Source organism: Cylas formicarius, unplaced genomic scaffold (assembly GCF_029955315.1).
Source record: "Cylas formicarius isolate icCylForm1 unplaced genomic scaffold, icCylForm1.1 PGA_scaffold_1__22_contigs__length_36826433, whole genome shotgun sequence".
NCBI classification, from domain to species: domain Eukaryota; kingdom Metazoa; phylum Arthropoda; class Insecta; order Coleoptera; family Brentidae; genus Cylas; species Cylas formicarius.
Genome location: NW_026844264.1, coordinates 36,783,556 through 36,805,122, shown reverse-complemented (window position 1 = coordinate 36,805,122; position 21,567 = coordinate 36,783,556). Strand labels below are relative to the sequence as shown.

Below are 21,567 nucleotides of genomic sequence, written 5' to 3'. Positions count from 1 at the left end.
CAAGTGTCTAGGTCTTAAAGACATTAAAACACATTGCAATTTATCTTAGCTTTACGATACAACATTTAAGCTGTTTAATGACCCTTGTCATGACAAATTTACATTTTATTACTCTCTTGCATTAAAAAACAACCTATACAGCTATAGGTTGCACGTGCGACACGTAGGGGCATATGCTATTGCTAAATTAGACTTACTATTTGTTAAGTGACGAATGACTACGATGACTGGATTCGAAACCACTTAAAATATGAAGACAATCGGGCATTGTAAAGTTGGGCTTCGTGGTATTAAAACAAACTTGATGGTATTTGCCTAGCGCTACCTCGGATCAAGGATACAGCCTTGCCGTTATGGATGTTCGAAATGGATTTTATGCCTATTTTTTTTTATATTGAACAGCATTGTTTCGAATATGTGAAGCGAGAACAAAACAAATTCGACAAAGTACCGCAAAATTCTATTAAAAATTTCATTTTGCAACTAAAACCGATCAAAGTATTTGGTAGTAAAATTTTGCGTAACAATTAATTGAACTATTATTTCCAGAGATGTACAAATATCGGTTTTTGAATATCAAACAAATATCAAAGGATAATAAGATAAATACAAATTTAATGTCATAAGCGTCAAAATTTAGATATGTAACGGTACGTTAATTAACAACGTTGCTGATGTATCAAAAAGTCAAAGTTTATTATTTCGTCCGTCTCGTAAATTCCTTTTAACAATATTGAAAAACCGGGATTATTGATAGGTATAACATTTTTATTGGATAGCTATAAAATGATCGAACACTTGAAACGTAAGAGTTGGTTTATTTGCAAGGAAAAGATGTTTAAATGGAAATATTTCGTAAACTATTTGCATAATAAACAACCTTGCCCGTAAACCTTTGTTCCACTTTAACATGATAATAAAAATTGTATTATTTTTTTGTTTTTACTATGCAGTTAAGAGACACATTTTTTTTCAGCAAAACAATGGGGAACCGCTTCTCTTTTTGTTTCGACACAACAAAAAAAATTACACAAGAATATTAAAACACTAGGGATAAATTGAAACAACGTTTTCCATTACACGCACAAAACCCAATTTCCGCCGCTAATCTCCGCTGAAAAAAATCAAGACCACGTTTGAAAAGACAAGTAATTAAAAATGGATACGGATATTTTCTGCGTTATTCTTTTACGAATAATAAGCAAAATTTTGTTTCCGTTTAATTAAAACGCACATTGACCTAAAAGTATAGATTGGGGATAAGGAATATTGAATTTTGTCGCAGTTACGACTAACCAACAATTCGTATCTGTGATAAAATACCCACTTATTAATAGTACCAGATAGGAATTCAATAAATCACCCTTACAATAATCTGAAAAATAATGAAGTACTAATAAAATTTTTACTCACCTTGAAATAATAGATATAATTAAATGCCGAATTATTTTCACAAATTCTACGAGAGTTTATCATTTCCTGTAAATTTTTGGAATGTATAATAATATGTTTTTCTGTGTGTTTTTATTGTAATTAGCAAAGGTGGTAGGTACTACAAATAGTTGCAACAGCACCAACCTATTTATGCGTACTTCTGACGTTTGATATTCGTTTTGCTGTCCTATCTATGACACAGAAGGTAGTACATACGCTACTATTAGTTCTTTTATTAAAGATATTCCGATTTTTCCAACAAAATTATTCATTTCATCAATAAATTTTATTTGTAGCAAGTAGAGCCAAGCGTTTAATCGCATTATGTTGCAAACAATCTTAAACAACTAAAACTTTTTTTTTCGATTCAAGTTTGAAAATTAAAAAGCAATTCAAAGAATGACGGTTTTTGCAAGTAATACAATATAATTAACATGAAATTTAAAAAAAAAAACTATCATGATGGTAGATTTCGCATGTTTCTACAAAATTCAATTGGCATTTTGTATTATTCATTGTTTGCTAATATAGTGATGTCTCGTGATAACTATAAATATAACCCTTTAACAAAATTATATGCTTCTACGAACTTATATGTTACATTTAAATGAGTAATTCATGCGCTTTGAATCTTTATTGATTGATTCTTTGATTCCATTAAATCAATTGGTTATTTTTTTAAATTCGTCATTTGACAAATACGTTACGATCGTAATAGTAAAATTAATATTGTGCTTAAAAGGCATATTTATTTTATTAAATAATATTGATACTCCAATAAACGACATCTGTTTTTTGAAAATATTTGTTACATTTTGTTGAAAATCAATTAAAATCAAGTATACGCAATTTTGGATCAATCACAGAATTTCAATAAACGGTGCTATTCGTAAAATTATATCAATGTTATGTATAATTGTGCTGAGCAAATGTCGTATAATCAACGCAATAAGGGCGAATTAAATTATATATAATTGTTTGTAGCAGTCTGTTAGAATTACCTAAAATAATTAAAAGTAGCCACTTTCAATGGAATCTATAGAAATCAATTTGCCTAATTATTATTGGCTCCATCGTTAAGTTTGTTTTTATCGAATTTCCAAATAACTGTGGTGTAAAACTATCACTGTTTTCAAAATAAAAACCCTATCGGAGTTACTTTCGGGCTACGACATCGCGTGTCGTCGTAAAAGATAAAATTACAGAAATTCAATTATAGTAGGTATACGACGATATGGCGAAACGTTAATACTGTTTACGAGTCGACATGATTTTTACAACAATTGCCTACAGAGTCGGAGTAAGTAGTTAAAAGTAATTTTAATTGCATAATTCTTTTTATACAGGGTGGCTGGTAAAAGCGTCTAGAAGCAGTCGACAATCTTATTTAACCGCGAAGCAATTCACTTCACTTAGAAGAAAATTTCGCACATAGAATAAACTTTGTAAAACCTCGTATCCTTTTTCGAAAGTCAATAATCAATCAATGAAGGCAGAGATTCCTTCTTCTGTCAAACTCCAAAATCTTTTTTATGATGAATTTAAAAGGTCATACTTTATTAGATTTAATTGGATTATTATATTAAAGCGGGTGCTGAAAATGAAAAAAACCTTAACCTAAATCTCTTTAAAGCCAAATTGAAACGCTTGACAAAGTCGTATATTTTCAAAGTGCTACAAAACGCGTTTCTCAAAAAAATATTTTGCTCGAAAAAATGCGAATCAAATTGTTTGAGTGCCACATTGCTGTTGCACAAATTTCAGCATATTCCAACTTTTATTCTGATTTCACTGATCACATATCCTCACCAGCAGAATACCACAATACTTTTGAGACCCTAAATATAATCGATATATAAGAACATATTGCAGAAAACAGGTTTAAAAATTCAAACATGTCCGATTTTTTTTTGAAATTTTTAGGATCATCTGTTTCCCTAATACCGTACCTTGTTGCCCTTAGTGGAACTCGTAGTTTATGTACAGTGTGTCCGAAATTCGGGATATCTTGGTTATGAGTAAAACCAGAGGCTTGCGGTTTACTTGTCATGGTGCTACGTTTTTGTGAAACGACACATGCCATCAACAGAATTTCCTTATCCCATTGCGCTTCTCGAAAAAATAAAAATACTTTTATAGAAATTTTTTTACAAAAAATCGGAGTATTTTTCGTTTTTTTTTGAAATTATGACATAAAGTTTTGCGCTACTAAATGGGACATCCTGTATAATTTTAAGTCATTGTGTTGCATCCGCTAAGGGCGTTCAGAATATACATAACACTTTACCATTTGTTTTTAATTTAGGTCTCTATGCAATACTACATTTCAACATGACTTTTTATAATGGGCCATGAAATGCAAAGTTGTTATTATTATTATCATTATTATTATTATTATTATCATTAATATTGTTACTATTATTATTATTAAATATATTATTTAATAACTATATTACGCCATAATTTTATATATTTAATTTAGTTTTAGTTCATTACTATTCATTATTATCTATAAATAAATTATTATTTCAACTTAGAAAGTTTATTCACAAAGTATTTTATGCGTGTTTTCTATTTTAATCTCGCAGAACTAGTTTAAATTTGTATTAGTTTGAAAATTATATTTTTTATAAAAAAAATAATTCTAAACGTAACTCTAAATTTATAGCCAAAGGAACTACTCAAACCAGCATGAGAAGTATTGGCATGATTTTCTTGTTTTGCGTAATGCATTAGGTAGTTCCCTTTCGACGGCATTTCGCAGATCTTCGATTGTATTCTGCAGATTTTTATAAATTTGTGTTTGAAGGTAGTTTTATAAAAAGTTATCGAGTACTGAGAAGTCGGGTGACCTGGGCGGCCGTCTTATAGAACTGCCAATCCAATTATTAGGACGATTGTTGTCTAAATATGGACGTATGATTTGAGAATTGTGCGCAGGAGCTCCGTCCTGTTAAAAAAAAATTACTGTTTAGCTGAAATAAATGGACTTCTTCGAATTTCTGCAAAGGTGTTGGCCAGTATTCGCAGATATCTATTTGCTGTGAGGGTATCTACGAATATACAAACAAAATTTTATATTAATAAAATAAAACAGGCACTCGCACACCATCCCACGCGCACACGCACGCACTCACGCATAGGTATTCTCTCTCGCAGCCACACATAACTGGCCTACACACCTCCTCACTTATACTGGCATACGCATTCTCCGTTTCGTACATGCACATTAATACGGTTTTACAATTGCATATAAATTTAGGACTTTCAAAAGTTGCGCTATATCAATTTTTGAACTTGATGAGGCTATTGCGTTATCAAGGATAATAAACCGTTATTGGGAATATTTTGTAAAAGATTGTTTTGAAACCAACTTTCAAAAACTTGGGAATTTGTATCCTCATAAAAATCCAAGCTAGAATCCGTAATATTCTTTGCAGACAACAGCAAGAAGTTTAAGACAAGTCCGTCTTCTGACCCAGCGTGTATTATGGTGATGCGTTTTCCTTTATTTGAAGGTGCTTTCGTCTGACAGTTTTGAGTGGAATCAACCCATCCTTTAAATAAACTTGCCTTTAGTCTATTTAGGGGTACTTAAATCCCATCTTACAAACAACTCTTATATTGGTTTCATCTCCTCTTAGCTTGAAACGAAACTGACGTGGTGACAAAGTGACGCTTCTCGCAAGCTAAATCGGTGGGTAACTAGGAATTTTACAGACGGAACTAGTTCGTCTTCTAAATCGGCATTAGGTTCGACTAGTTTTCGGAACACTGTCAAATACCTCTGTAATATATACGAACATAATGATATTAAAAAAAACGCTTCTACTTATTCGAAAATACCTCAGCATCAATGCTTTGTCAAATATCCGTTACGGTCAATCTCAGGCGCAAGACCTACTTAATGCAGAATAAACATCCATTGGGATGGGTTGTACCACGGTCATGCGAAAGGTCTGCGGTTAATGCGCTATGTTTTTGGTCATACGATAATTACATCGTTAAAGTTTTATTAGGGAGGGTCCGTCGAAAGCCAATGCGATGAAGACATGTCGAAAAAATAAAATCTTTCCTGTTAAAACACTCTTCGAACCACGACCGCCCTGGGGGGGGGGGGGGCAAAGAAAAAAACAATCGACGCCGTAGTAATACGTACGCGAGGCGGCATTGATAAAAAGGCGCGACAAATTCGAAATGGCTCGTTTCCTCCGCTTCTTATAAAAGAGTTCCGCGCTCAATTTACGGCCATTGTTACGGTTACGGGCGATCACATAGCGCACCTGTTTTACGCGCCCCCCTCTTCATTTCTTCTTGCGTTTCTTCGTCGACGGTCTCGCGTATCTTCCGCGATTCGACAGTTTTGTTAACTCGCCGCTCTAGTGAAATGGTCTACTGTTTTCGCATAGTTTCCCTTCCAACGCGGAATCCGTGATCGCTACCGAGGGTACCCTTGCCCTTCCGGTTCGCTGGTTCAAAGTTTTGGTGGTATTCGAGAACGAACGAACGAAGATGAACGCGTCTTGGAATGCGGTAGGTATGATTTTTCCTAATTCCCATTAAAAAAGTAATGTCAAATACAGGGGTTCCAACAAATTTTCTGAATTTTTCCTGCGTCGCATGCTGGACGAATTTCTGTAGAAGTTGGCCATAATAGTGATAATAAATCATAATAGTTATTATTACCAGTATAAAATTTCTTGTTTTTGACGTTTATCTTTGAATTTTGAATCATACATTTTTATATATCGGGTGTAATAATTATCACTAAATATAAAAGTAATTTGTACATTCTTAAACACTTTTAAAAACCGACATTGAAGAAATAACTTTTAAAAATAGTTTTAATAAATATTTAAATGATATAATATGAGGTGTGATCAAAATTAAATACGGCTTGTTTCGAATTAATTTCTTAACGATTTAATTTTGACTCTAAATCATAAGTAAATTTAAAATTCGGTAAAGCTAATATTATTAAAATATTATTATTAAAAAATGCTACCGAAAAATCCCAATATATGCGCACTTAAATGCAGAAAATTTTCTGTATATATGCAATATAAAACAACACGAATACATTCACTGACATGATAATTGACAAACGTCAAAATTCAAGGCGTGGGAAATATCTCCGAAAACATCCGATTGCTCCCAAATCCGTGCGGTATAATCCCGGAAATGTCCGAAGTGGTTCGGATCCGTGGCAAAGGAAACCGACGTGGTAAAGTGACGCTTCCCGCACGCTAGATCGATGGGCAATTAGGTATCTAACAGACGGGAGTAGAAAAACAATATGAAATATATTTCGACCAGAAATATAGTGCTTTTACAACCGCCTCGTGATTAAATTCGTCTACTGTTTATTACGCCAAAACCGCAGCCCTTTCCGGTAACCATTCCAGGACCGTGCTAGAAATTTATCTACCTGCAGTAACAAGCGGAATATAAGTATGTTTTCAATCTTTTTCGCCGAGCATAGTATCATTATTAATATAGTTATGTTATTAATATATATTTCATTAATATTAATATAATAATAATAAAGTATCAGTCACCTAGTTCAATGATCAACTCCGCCACTAATCGTTCTCGATAAATATTTTCTTCTTTTATTACTCGTTTTTCACAGTTAGACCAACTTTTTACGTTTATGGTACTATCACTAAATTTTGGTGCAGTGTTATTCCTTCTTATATGCGCTTTCAACTCAGACCAAATCATCTCAGTCGGGTTAAATATACAATGACACGGGGATAATCTCAAGATTTCATGTCTGTTTTGTTGTGCTATTAAAATGTTTTATTTTTAATAATTCCGGAAGTTGTTTTTTTGTGTAGCTCTCTTCAAAATATACAGAACAGACTAAATTAAAAAATTAATATCTAACAATCCATCTATTTGTACAATATTTTAGTCTAATCTAATCCAATAATAGAGACCAACTTACTTTTTAGAAGATGAATCGGAATTGAATGGATGTATGACGTATTACTAAAAAAACAATCGCAAAAATTGTTAAATGTTATTAATTACCAAAAAGTTTTATGTTAATTTATAAACAATTAATTTTTTTACTTTTTTTTTTTCTAATTTTGCACATATATCAATTTTTACAATACATTTGCATATATTATATTTAAGTATTAAGTATCAGAACTTTTGATGAGAAACAAATGTTTAAAATTTAGAAATAAAATTGCTTTAACAAAAAAAGCATTTTGAAAAGTATATTCTTAGACTTACTTTTTACAAAATTTCTGAATTCCTCCTGCCATGGTTTTTGCTGAGTCGAACTTGCTGACTGGCCAGTTTCAGTCAAGCTCTGAAGAAGTCAACAGAAGGATTGGCGAAACGTCAGAAAGTTCGACTCAGCAAAAACCGACGCAGGAGGTGGAATCTAGAAGTTTTGTAAAAAGCATTACAGCAGCCTGTAGAAATTCTTAGACTTGTTACTTGTGTTACTTTATAAACAATTTAAAATAATATTATTTTTTATCTGAATAATTTTAATGCCTTTCTAATTTTGATGGGGTACATATATAAACTTTTCAGATCAATTAGCCCAATAAATTATATTTGAAAAAAATGGAAACAAACAAAATTTAAAAATTAGTATAAGGGTGAAAATAAACAATTAAGAAATCCTCCGAAAATTCTTTGATATTTTTGATTATATTTTGCAAAAGTTATGAGAAAACTTAAGAAAACATGTCAGATATGAAAGTTATAAAAAGTCGCGTAATTCGCCCATTGGCGTATTGTGAAAATTTTCCTTCGACAGAAAAAAGAAAAAGAGGACAATGGCATTATGAAATTAAGTATTTGTTTCACATTTCCAACTGCTTATACATTAAAATTATTTTCATTGCATAAAATGATGCGCTTTTCCGGACTGTTGATAAAAGTTACGCAAAAAATTATTCTGTCAGTGGCGTAGATAAAAAAAACGCTGTTTTTCAGCTGATAAACGGAGAAAAATGTTCTTCAAAAGAAAGACTGCACATCAGAGGTATGAAATTAGCGCTGAATTAATAAAGCCATTCAACTGCAACGATGTGCGTTATTTGCCATAAACGTGCCATTAATTAATCAATCATCCTTTTTTTAATTCTTGAAAATTTCCACAGTATTTCTTTCGTGTTTTACAAAATTTGCCATAAAATGAAAAAACTCAATTTATTGTCTCTTGTATCTTACGAAAATAATTATTTAATTTTTTTTTATATATACAGCTTAAAAACTTAAGATTTTGTTTGCGTTTGTAGCTGTAGCTTCCGTATGTTGCAACTCGGATTCCGTGTTTCCGCAATGAAATGCCCTTGATGTCGTCTAATTTACTTTTAGGGTGAAGATTCATTGAGTAGGGAAAACATCTTTAGTATATGAAGATACCTTAAGAGTGTCATTACTGTTAAATACATAATAGATACACATAATTTTTCTAAAATAAATTTAAATTTTTTGGAAGTTAACAGTAATTGTTGCAATTTCGTTCCTTAATTTTGCAAAAAAAGCATAACCTAAAATGCAAAAAATAAATAGAATGACAGAAAACTACATTTTATTTATTCATATGTATTTTGTCAAGTAATTTTATAAATAAAGTAAGCAACGGAACAGGTAGTCACAGATTTTAATTAAGAAAGGAACAGAAAATTACAACGAAATGATAAGTATGTAACTGGTATTAGATTAAATCGAATACTTTGAGTCGAAACAACTATCGAAACAACATTGTATGTTCGCCATTAAAAAATAATTAACTTCTATCCACTCTAATTTCATTCCAACGGTATGAATGCAAATGGACTTCGGTATTGTGTCAGGGCGGGTGAGTTACTTTTACATTAATTTATTAATGAAGAACGCGTAATTGGATACTTATTAATCGCTAAATATTATAGGTCAAAACACATTGAACGCACTTCATTTTACCTTTCAATGTCTCTAGAGAGATCGATTTATAAAGCAGCAGTAAACATGTGTTCAAATAATCGACGTCATAAGACAGTAAGCAAAGCGTCAAACATAAATTGAGTCAGTATTAGGCTGTCTCATATACCCTAGAACATTTTGTCAGTGTAAAGTACCCGGAAGTGATGACTACTGAATCTACGGGCAATTATATTCAAATGAAGCAAAGTTCTTGTAAAACCGAAAGTGATAACTGACTGAAAGCATTTAAAATTTCAGGTTGTATCTAGCGTACTGTTATCGAAGTCCTCGAATCACTTTTGAGTGTGCAACATCTATTTGCTTTGTAATGTAACATTGAAAGTGAAATCGAAATCGTCAGCAGACGATTAACTAAAATAGTTTCTATAATCGATTGACTTTTTTTTTATCATCCGATGACGATACACGCAGACTGTTGCGGGATTTCCTGCCGTCATAGAGTCACGACTATTTTGCAATGGACAATGACTTTGGGTATTTGGTTAATCCCGTCATTTACCGCCCGACCAACGAAAGTGACTTTCAGTATTTTGTGCGTTGACCCACTTTTTCGATACCACTATCCGTCTGCAAACGAAGAATGAATAACGTGCGAGAGATGTTAATTGTTTCTCCATCGATTGATGCGGCGTGACGAAAAAAACTTTAGGTTTGTCTACAATAGCATATCCTTTAGACGATAGATTAAAAGATTTGGGTTGGTTGAATATTTACCAAAATCTCCACACATTGCATTTTTTCCTCTGGGATATTTGAAATCAAAGGTGTATACAAAAAATACAAAATATAGATATTTTTTGAGCTGATTGGCATATTTTCAAGAAGATAATGGTGGACATTTTCATCACCTTAAAAAAGTATCTTGGTATCGACGTCTACTTTTGGAGGCACCCTGTATATTTCTATATATTTTTCATGAAAACCAATACTAGATTTTCAAATGAAAATTGAGACGTCAAATATATATAAAATCTGATCTTATTGCTCGTCAGTAAATTTTATTTCTAATCCTATGTCGTGTTCTTTTTTTTTCAAAATTTCTTGTTTTATTTTGTATTGAAAATTGAAAATTTTGTATTTTGCGATAACAAGTACTAGTTTTGCGCATCTGGTTAGGATATTATTGTTATTTTGGCTCTCCTCTTCTGAAGATGGGGTACCAGCCTTTACATTAGTTAGCAAAAAAGTTGCTTTTAAGTTTTTGCCGTCCCAGCACTCAGCGTAGTTGGGATCATGATAGCCCGGACGTATTTTGCAAATTTTCTGCAGGAAATGTCTTATTTTTTAAGTGCCTAAATTGGCTGGGCGAGTATCTGCATTAAAAATTCTATATTCTATATTCCATAATCAACAGATCCAGAATCTCAGTACAGGGATTTTTGATTAGAAACGAATTGTAACCTCCAGAGGTATTGGTTACTGTTTTGAATGCCTGAGGTCTAAGGTCTTTACAAAGTAGGAGCACATTTTATTTGCCTGAAATAAGGACGAAACAAGAAAAATAGTAAATTCCACACAATTTTAAGATGATGCTCAGAAGCTTATTTAAATTTTAAAGTTGCAAACTACTTCCTGTAATTTTTTATATAAATTTAAAGATATGAGAGTTGTATTAAAACTATTGTCACTGATTCCGATAAAATTGGAAAAATAATTTGCATGCGATAAAATAGGTTAGATGAAAAAGAAAAAAAATCAATATCGGGCAAAAGTTACTTCCGTGCTCGTCTCATTTTATTGGATAATTCTAGCTAAAGCAAGACTAATAATACATAATTTCCGTATTCGTTATATTTCGAATAAGTTCGGTGACGGCTTCGCTCCTAAGTTATTCAAATTAATCATTATTTTTATTCAAAACAACAACAAACTGGTTCAAGAGGCACTTTTGGCACTTAATATTTTTGTCTGCTAAAAATATTTGCAGAAATTGTATCGTACTTACCGAGTTAAATAGTGATCGGATTTAATTGGAAAAAAAAAACGTCGAAATGGTTCGCCAGACCCGCACCCGCACTTCTGGTGTCCTTCAATTATTTTGCACCGGTTTTTGTGTTCCAAATTAGTGCATTGATTAATTAGGCGTGTTATTATTGCTGCTCTACTTGTCACGTCTACCACAACAAGCGTACCTATGCAAAATTATTATTATTTACAGTCAATACCTCTAAATGTGAATGCGTCTACGTTAATCTGTGTAAATCCTTAATCCTTGGTATCAAAAAGCGATCCCTACAAACGCTGAAACTCTCATTCCGACCAACCTTGAGGTGGTGTAAAAAGTCACCCTTACGAATGCCCTTTAAAACAAAAAAAATCATATATGTTAAGGTACGCTTTTTTATTCTCGGTCCGAATACCCCGCACATCTAATTTACAGTCGATGCAATAAAATATTTAATTTAAGTAACATAAATACATTTAACATTGTCGAAAATAAAAAATTATTAATAATAATCGGGAATTAAACAGTATACAACAATAATCACAATTCATCAGAAAATCGGCGCTGATGTTTTCCCTCAATTTTTGCATGTAGGTTTTCAATGTTCCACTGATGTATAATTCGGAAATTTACAATGCATGACTGAATGCAGCCTCGTCATTTAGCAAAAAGACATTTAAGAATTGCGGGTAATTTTGAATTATTTCTAAAATTTGATTGCATAAAATTACTCTCAACTGCTCATCACCCTCATACAGAACTATTTGAACATGAAAATGCCGAAGATCATTTTCATGCAAAACTTCTCAAACTGTAGAGCAAGCAATTATTTCCTGAGCACTAAGTACTCGTTGACGTGTCAGCCTCCACATTTTGAAATGTTCTTTCTTCTTTGTAGCGCTTTTTTTATACTTTCGTCTGCCGTTATTCATATTATCAGATTTGAATGATTCTCTTTGACCAAGTCTTGTGCGTATGTTGATGAATGTCTTAGCAGATGAAACGTTTCTATTAGGATAAGCCTCGATTAAAGCCGTCGTGCTTGATCTGCATTTCCATTTGCTCTTTCGTAGCAAAAATGCATGGCGATATTCAGTATTTAAATATTCCTGATAGGCCATCGCAGTAGCAGTTGGATAATAAGCACTTTTAATAGAAACTAATTTTTAACGAATTGTGACAATGACTTTTTCAAATTTCATTAAGTCCTGTTAGGTAAAATCACATCTACAGATAAAATTCGAGCCGAGAATAAAAATCGATTTGTGGCTAAACGATAACCCTTATTGTCTAAAAACAAGAGCAACAATTTTTGAAGATTTGAGGTTCTGAGTAAGGCAATCTGTTCTATTTTGCAATAACAGCCTAAATAAAAATCAATTGCAAGTTAGACATGTTCTACGTAAATTGTCCCCTAGTGACAGATTTCTGAAACACTTTTTTTTGTAATGTTGACTTTTACTGTGTTAAAAATAAAATTTCAAAAAATGAATTTTGACAAGTGACAATCGAACAGTGGCTTAAAGTTGTTTATGTCTTGCTACAAATCCTTTCACTGTAAACATGCTTTGCGGTTATGGTTTTCCATAAAGTCCATCGTTTTTAAAGTGACGCATAAAAGCTTCCTAAGGTTGGTACTTCCTTTTTTCATGTCTTCATCGGGGAGTTTTTACTTTTCTGGACATTTTTAAGGACAATCTACTTCACCTGCTCCCGGAATAATTTAAAACTGTGGACAGTTTCTGGTACAGTAAGTGTTTTATAAAATCATGTAATCATCATTTTAAATGGAAGCTTCCCTGTTTGAGAGTCTTTTCACATAACTTTTGACACTGAAGTGTTAAACAATAGGCCCTATTTACTAGTAGCGGATTTAAAATATGGATAATAAATAATGTTACTGCACCAAGTGTACCTACGCCTATGGCGGATACCGAAATTAAGCGCAACTGAAATTTTATTACTCTACACTTTTCTGAAATAGTGTATAAATGTATTGCAAAAATATTGGGGTCATTTTTGAAACAGCGATCCGGTGAAATAAAGTTTTGTTAAAAGGAACCCTTCTCAAAAGAATCGCTATACCAAAATAAAAAAACAGGTGCGGGCACGCCCAGTTATAACGACGCGATAGTTACAACTTGTAATTTTTCAACTTGTCACCTTACGAAGAACGTTGAAAAAATCACATCCTTAAGCCTGTCAGCTTAGGGTATAGTGGGAGGCGGCAAATCATATTATCGTTATTAATATCGGGCCTATTTATTTAGATCACTATAGGCGCGATATAAACAATAAACTAGGTGAATGTGTGTCCTCGTAGGTCACAATTCCCGACGTTTGATAGAGATATATACTGACAGCAGACATGAATTTATCGCGTAATAAAAATCGTTGGAATTACATATCCAATCCTTTAGGAAAAAAACGGTCGCCACATTGGGAGGGCTATTTATAAATTTAAACAAATCATCACGTGGGATTTCGGTTTTTCTAAATTTTTCGATACGTATGCAGTTAGTACTACTAGATTGTGGTTTTTCAAATCAAATCAAATTTATTAGATCTGAGCTACAAGTTACAAACATTAACTCGTGCGCAACAAAACTCCGCTCATTTCTAGCTATAATATGGCCGTTTATTTTTATAAATGTCATTATAAAAGTCATTCACAAAATGCGCATAAAGGAACACAGTTTGGGAACAATTTTTTTTAAATCTTGGACTCCTTTTGCTTTTTACTTAGAGTGTTTAAAAAGTCACTCATCCTAACAATCCTTATTTATTGTACCATTCTCTCATAACTTTTGAAACAAATTGGGTAATGAATTTTTCCCTATCTGTAAAAAATGGTGGTCTAATGCTGTAGCCAGCAGTGACTTTATTTTTTAATATTCTATTTACCCTAAAAATTACCGAAGCGTAGGATAGGACGGTTTTTCTATTTTGTTTTGTTAATTTTTCAAAGAAACTTCCACAGGCTACTGTAATATTTTTTAAAAAAACTTCTGGATTCTTCCCGCGTCGGTTTTTGCTGAGTCGAACTTGCTGACGTTTCGACAATCATCCTGTTAATTTTTTTGAATTTTTGAGTCGGGCCTCCTTGCCCCACCCTCTATAAGAACAAAAAAAGGATATGATTTATGCGTCGTCTCTTTAATCGAATCCGGAAACATGCTTAACGACCTAAAGGATTTATTTCAAAACAAAAAGATGCACTAGGCGGATTTCTAAAATGTAAACGCGCTGGCTGACACATAAAGAGAGTGGACTTATTTTTATTTTCAAAGCGGTGTGACGCGAATACCAATCAGTTTTCACCGTCGTTTGTGCCGCGAGATCGTGCGGCCAATAAAATTAGTTTTTGCCTTAAAATGTAATAAATAATTGGATTGGGTAACCGACGATGCAATTGCACCAATTTGCGAGCGATGCTGCCTTTTGTGTTGTGTTGAAATCAATCGTTAAAATATGCATCGCTTTTTCAGCTGCGGATTTTGTTGTTCGTCCACGTCGTAGAGTACTGCCGGTGCATGTGCTCCTACGAATACGGCAGGGCGCCGTGTTCGTACGTCCCCGCGCCCCCCGGAAAAACCCCGCCCTGCGCCAGGCCCGGATTTACCTACTGCGAGAATCCGGATCATTATCCTAGGTAAGCGGCAACACATTTTCCATCCCACTTCTTAATGGCGTGTGTGAGGGGTAGTGGTTGAATCACTACTGTCCACAGATTGCATTGAGAAAAGCACCAGTCTCAGTTTCCGGCCTGACCAAGAAAAACGATGTTCTTTTTTTTACTTTATTTTTCAAAAACATAATCTCCATCAACACCGATACACCTCTCATAACGGTGTTCAAATTTGGTTATACCAGTTTTAAACGTAAATTCGTCAAGTTCCTCAAAATACGGATTTACAGCTTCGACAACTTCTTCGTTACTTTTAAATCTTTTACCGCCAAGTCATTTTTAAGGTTAGGAAACAGGTAATAGTCGCTGGAAGCTAGGTCTGGAGGGTAGGGAGGTTGCGGCATCAATTCAAACTTCAATTTGTTGATTTTGGACATGGCAACAATCGACGAAGGCGCTGGTGCGTTATCGTGATGAAACAAAATTTCTTTCTGGGGTCGTTTAATTTGCGTTGAAAACAACGGAAGCACCTCGCGCAATATGGTCACATACAAGCTCGGTAGGAATGGTACTGTAGGACGTCGCTCCAAAAGTAGAAATAGCGGCTTCATCTCTTGGTCACGCCGAAAACTTTTCACTCCACCATCGTATGTTGTTTGAAGAATGAAATAATTTTAAATATTTATTAGTATGTTATAGTACTTAATATTCATCAAAATCAAACTTGCTGACGTCTCGCCAATCATCCTATTGGCGTAATTACAATAAAAGTGGAAGTTTCTTTGAAAAAAAGTTCTAGATATTGTTTAAAAAACGTGCAACGCGCAATTTACATTAAGGTTTCTCCGTCCAGTTCCTAAAGCGTTTTATGGGTACGTCTTTAACAGTAAAAACTACTTGTTGAGCAAAATGTACACATGATTTTGTGTTAAAAAAATTATTATTCCTACTATTGCTATTGTATGCGAGGTGCGGTCAAAAAGTATATTTTTATTGAAGTTTATTTGGGTACTATTATAGCATTGAAAAAAACGTTAATCCATCCATCCATCCATCTTAAATGACTCAAGTAAAATGTGTTCGTTTTCCCCATCGTTTTTGTCTACTTTTTAGGGTAGAAATGCTGACGTTTCGCCAATCACCTGTTGGTTTCTTCACAGCTCAAAAGTATTAATTCCAGCAGCGTGACAGAGTATAATTTAATTGATAGTAAGGAAAAATCATTGTACGCCACTACTTTTTTTTTTTTAAATTAGGCAATTAAAAATACATTTTTTCAAGTTTTTTCATTTTTGAAAAGAAAAATAAATCCATTTTAACTAACCAAGTTAAATCAATTAGTACAATTAAGTAATTTCCAGTAATTCCAGCGCAAATATTTACAGAAAAATTAGTTTCATCTGTAAATTGTATTTCTTGGTCAAACATTGATATATGTGTGCAATAGAAAATCGTACAAAATTTTCCTAGCCAAGACTTGCGAGATATTCAGATTATTTACAATTTTTCTAGTACCAAGTTCACGATTTTCATCTATATAATTTAAAACTGCTTCTTCAATTTCTGGAGTTTTTACAGTCCGATGGGCCCCTTTTAAATGATTATTTACCCTCAAAGTACCTATTTAAATCGAAATTCTATAAATAAAAAAAAATTAAGAACTAAAAGTTCAGATTTTCACGGAATTATATATATTCACTTGACAATATCATGTCTTTGTCAAATTCTATGAAATGAAAATGTTCACCTATGACTTTATAAATTTAATTGATATAATCGCCTAGCTTTGGACGCACTGCCATCAATTTTTAGAAATCTGTACCACACTGTAGACATATGAAATTTTCTTTTTAAAATGGACCCAAAAATCGACCGCTTAACGATTGACATTCAATTAGAAAACATCCTGCATAAAAATACGAAAAACACTAATAATAATGCTTTATTTTCGCTTATGCAGCTGGTGAAAGGTCCAAGATAACATGTAAAAGTTAAATTGGCAAGTAAAGCGGCCACGTTTGTTTGGATTTAGCAGCGCCACCAAATGACAACAAATCCGCGTGTGGTACTCATATTCTTCACCAGAGAGCGTACTCGGCGACTAGTTTGGAAATCTTAGATAATCGCAGAAAGATTACTATGGAGTAAGCTAACTAGAACTGGAAAGTTTTGAGACTTCAACTTTTTTTTTCTCCGATTACTCCGATACAAAAAAATGTAATCGAGCTTTGACGTTACCAAAATATAGTTAATTTAGCATATGAACGTCAGTCGCCAAGGTGTAAAGATTATTTTTCTCTTTTTAGTCACTTGATACATCATCTAGTCCAAAAATGGAAGTTTAACCACCAAAGTCTGATAATAGACGAGGCCAAAGACGAATTCACCGCCTATTACTATCCACCTCCGCCGACCATCTACGGGTCACCGCAATACATCCCGAATCACGTCAACAACGACGAAGGATACCATTATCCAGAACCCATTTACATTTCCAAACCTCAGCACACGTTCCCCGAACAGGGTAATCTCTAGTTTAAAAACGACGTGACTTATTGGGGGATGATTCTAGAGGTTATTTTAAGAGAAAAAGTTCCTATCCTAAAGGTCCAGGGACACTTGATCGTTTAGAAGATACACACTACAACATTAAATTTAAAGGGCACGGACACAAATTATCTTTAAATCACCGAAAAGATATCAAAAATCGCAAAAATACTCACATAATTATTGATCTTTTGGAGGGAAATAAGCGTTCCAATTTTCCAAATTCACACACTTTGCACTATTTTTTTAAAACAAGATTGCCACGCAATTAAGTCATTATACCGGAACTTGGGACATTTAATGAGATGAGCATATTTTAAGAAAATAGTGAGTTAAAAATAATTGTCAAATTAACCATCTGTCCGCGCCAGCGGCCATTTTGGAACATTTAATGAGATCTGAGCATATTTTAAGAAATTACTGACGTAAAAATATTTGTCAAATTGACCATCTGTCAGCAGCCATCTTGGTTGTTGAATGCCGCCTGTTATAAATTGAAAATGATATTTCAAATGACCGCGCATGCGTGTTTATTTTTTCCGCTTCAAATTTCCTTTTATAATGTACAATTTGAACGTGTTAACGTAGTTCAGGATTGCGTTAATTTAGGATTTATTTTGAGAACTACCGACAGTTTTAATTATACATTACATTCCAGCACACAAGAAGTGTATTTTTCACAGTTTGGGAGTCCGATGTTTTTTGAGTTTTATAATGAGAATTTACACTATTATCGCTGTTTTGATATAAATAACCTCATCGACTCAGTTTTGTTGAGTATAAAGAAAAAATAATTAAACTTTAAAAGGAAGGAACTTTTCCTTTAAAATAACCTCAGAACCGCCCCACATTTGCTAGTTGTATCGAATAGGTCACTAGCGATTATTTCAGGAGGATTCTATATTCCGCCCAAAGTGTTCCCGCCAACTAATTTCACGTTGGGCTTCAACGACCAGTCGGGTAAAGATGGCGGGACGTTCCTCACTTACAAATACACGGGCAATTTTCCTCTTCCGCAAGGTACGAAAAATCACTACAGTACCGTACCATACCAGCCGCCGGTTTTCCCCTCACAGACAACTGCTTACAGTCCCATCAACGAGCTTTGGAAAAGGTAGGACTCAATTAGAAGACGGCAACATTCTATGTGGGGTGCTTATTGAATAAAAAAGCCTAGCGGCTTTCATTTTATGTTTTATAAAGCTAAGTGATGTTTATGGAATAGCCTTGGAAATAAAAATTATTTAAAAAAATTATATGTACTCTTATGCTTCAAGTGTCATTAATTGTGGAAATTTGTAAAAATATCGGATTGCTAGAGTAAGTAAAAAATAGAAAAGATTATTACAATTTGTAGAGCAAGCCTAATTTATTATTATTATTTTTATAAAAAAAATATGCGTTTTTAATTTAGAAATATCAAAATTAGAATTAATATTTTTAACAAAAAACATTCCTGGCTCACACACTTACTATTCAACTTTAAAAAGATAATTAATTATTAAGCTTAAAACTGACGGTCCTAATCTTGATACTGCCAGAATGCTAAGCTACAAATGTCAAAATTTTTATTAAAATAAAATTAGGAAGTAGTCTAATATCTAGAGAAAGGTGGACACCGATTTTCTGCCAACAATAGTATATTATGCAACACGTGAGTCACATGAACTTTTCCAGGTAGCAGAGGCTCGTAATTTTCGAGTCATAAGTTGTCGCTACTCGTTAGTGGTCCGAAAAACACGTCAAATTGATGTCAAAAGAAAGGGATGGTCTTATTCGTGAAAAACGCAAAAAGAAGAGACCGTATATTAGACTTTCATTAGTAATTTTTTTAAAAGGAAGGCTCACCTTACCTATAATTCTCCATTTTGCGCAACCGCAAAAGACATTCTATGTAACTTAAAGCGGCAGCTTCTGTGTGATTTAGTTTCGATTTTCCTCATGCAAAAAAAAATTATCGTCATATTTTGGAGAGTAAAGAACAAAATCTGGCTTTAAGTCGACGTCAAAAAAATTTCACTTAAATGACAAAAATTGACGACACTAATTGAAGTAAAAAAAGACGTCGGTTAAATTCGTCCTAGACATTGGTAGGTCAAATTCACGTCCTGCGACGTCATATATAAAGTCATTTTCATCATTTGGTGGCTAGGTAATGACGTCATTTTGACGACCCTGTACTATCTGGATTACGGAACATTGTCTAACAGTCACACCAGTAAATATTCGTCATAATTGAATCATCTGTCTGCAGAAACGAGAGAGGCAAAAGATCGTTGCGACGAAGAAGAAGATTCTCGCTCAATACAAATCTAAACTCGACGTCCCTGTCTCTTGCCAGAAATAAGAGGCAGAGTACAGTGACCGGTCAGACGCTGTGCAGAAGCAGGTCAAACTTCATCATGCCGAGGGCGGCTCTAAACAGCAAAGGCAATTGGATGTACGTGGTCAACATGCCGGAAGTCGATAGCCGCTATACCCAATTAGTTAAGAGCGAAACCTGCGTGTAAGTATTTACGGCGAGAATAACTCAACACAGTGGACGACTTTATATGACTCTACGAGGATCAGTAGGACCAAACTACTTCAGTGAAGATCATTTTTTCTGTCAGTATAGTGTGGTATTCAAACTTCAGCGAGTGATTTATTTACAACTCTAGAAAACTAGGTACACTGGGCCAAAACAAAGTTTAATCCTGACCTAATTATTTAAAATTATCTTCAACACAAATGCGTTTTTCCCCAATTGCAATAATACAGAAATAGTTATTAAAGATCCCTCTTGTAAGTAAGTCAACAATCTGCATTATGAATTCAATCTACCAAATACGATGTCATCGCTTCCGCCCTGCTCATAGGACCAAAATATTTGAAGAGTTGGTATACTGATTCTCGTAGGCTCGGATAGGTGCGCCTTAAACGAAAATGATCGTGTCCTTTCCAGGGATCAAAACTGTAACGGTTTATGCACGCTTCCCCAAGGTTACTCTTCGCGGTGCGAGCAAAAGTACGTTCAAAAACGGCTCATAGCCCTCGACGGCAGCGGAGGCGACCTCTACAGCGACACGTTTTGGTTTCCTAGTTGTTGCGTGTGCACCATATCGAACACTTAATTACGTGTCAAAATGGTTGGGCATTCCCAGCCCTGACGTTCAAACTAGGTTACCCACTTGAGACTGCGCAAATACACAATTTAACGATTCAACCACCTTAAATAATTCCATGAGCATGGCTCATTTTTATACCTCTATTATAACTTTTTTTTGTAATAAAAATATCAAAATTTAATAGGACGTATAGATTTTCATTTTTAAGTAAACAAAAGAGCAACGTTTTTATTTTAAATTGCATGCTGTATATTTTTTTATACCAGTAATAATTTTTGATTAAATCTGCTTTCTTGTTGATAATAAAAACATTTTAAATTTAAATAACTGTTATGAACTTAACTTATTTAAATAGGAAAATTAAATAAAAATAATATGCAGTTTGGAGATTAATTTAATTTAAAAAAAATGTTTTCTTGAAAACCCCTATTGAATTTGAGAAAAATGTCCATATATATATCCACTTCGAATATATAGTTGAAAAAGTTGAAAAATTCTAACCTGTGATCATCAGAAATACCTATCCAATTATGTCCTCGCAAGTAACAAGGCAAGGCCAAGACGTGCATGCGTCAGAAGTGCGATCAAATAACCGGCAACAGGGCAGATTCATTGGCTCGAGGATGAAAAATGAATTTTGATGAAACGTCGTCAAAATGATTTATGACCTGTGTATTCGAGGTATGTGAGACAAACGCCCATTTGCTGTGATTCGTCTTTGGTCCTTTTAGTAAATGCAAGCATTGACTGTGTATAGTTTATCTCATATGTAAAATTGATTTTGTAAAAATTGTAGATTATTCTTGTTGCGATTAAACGTGTACTAAGGATTTAATTTGTATAGAAAATTATTTAATTTATTAATTGTTTTCACCCCTTAGGTAGACAGACTTTGGTAAATATTATATTTTGTTTACGATAGAATTAAAGGATTTAATTACTTATTG

At 33.6% G+C, this 21,567-nt stretch overlaps 1 protein-coding gene across 3 annotated transcripts; it reads left to right on the top strand.

Moving 5' to 3' along the window:
* The first annotated feature begins 2,712 nt into the window (after positions 1-2,712).
* Positions 2,713-21,530, top strand: LOC132696529 (protein spaetzle 5). Of its 3 annotated transcripts, none has more exons than XM_060661403.1 (6): positions 2,713-2,734; positions 14,827-14,990; positions 17,273-17,490; positions 18,405-18,627; positions 19,768-20,019; positions 20,458-21,530. In XM_060661403.1, exons 2-6 carry the CDS (start codon positions 14,872-14,874, stop codon positions 20,624-20,626), a joined length of 981 nt encoding a protein of 326 aa, XP_060517386.1. In that variant the 5' UTR covers positions 2,713-2,734; positions 14,827-14,871; the 3' UTR covers positions 20,627-21,530. The 3 variants fall into 3 exon arrangements, with proteins under 3 accessions (XP_060517386.1, XP_060517385.1, XP_060517384.1); XM_060661402.1 differs by lacking the exon at positions 2,713-2,734 and adding an exon at positions 5,683-5,967; XM_060661401.1 differs by lacking the exon at positions 2,713-2,734 and adding an exon at positions 9,176-9,268.
* The last annotated feature ends 37 nt before the right edge of the window (positions 21,531-21,567 follow it).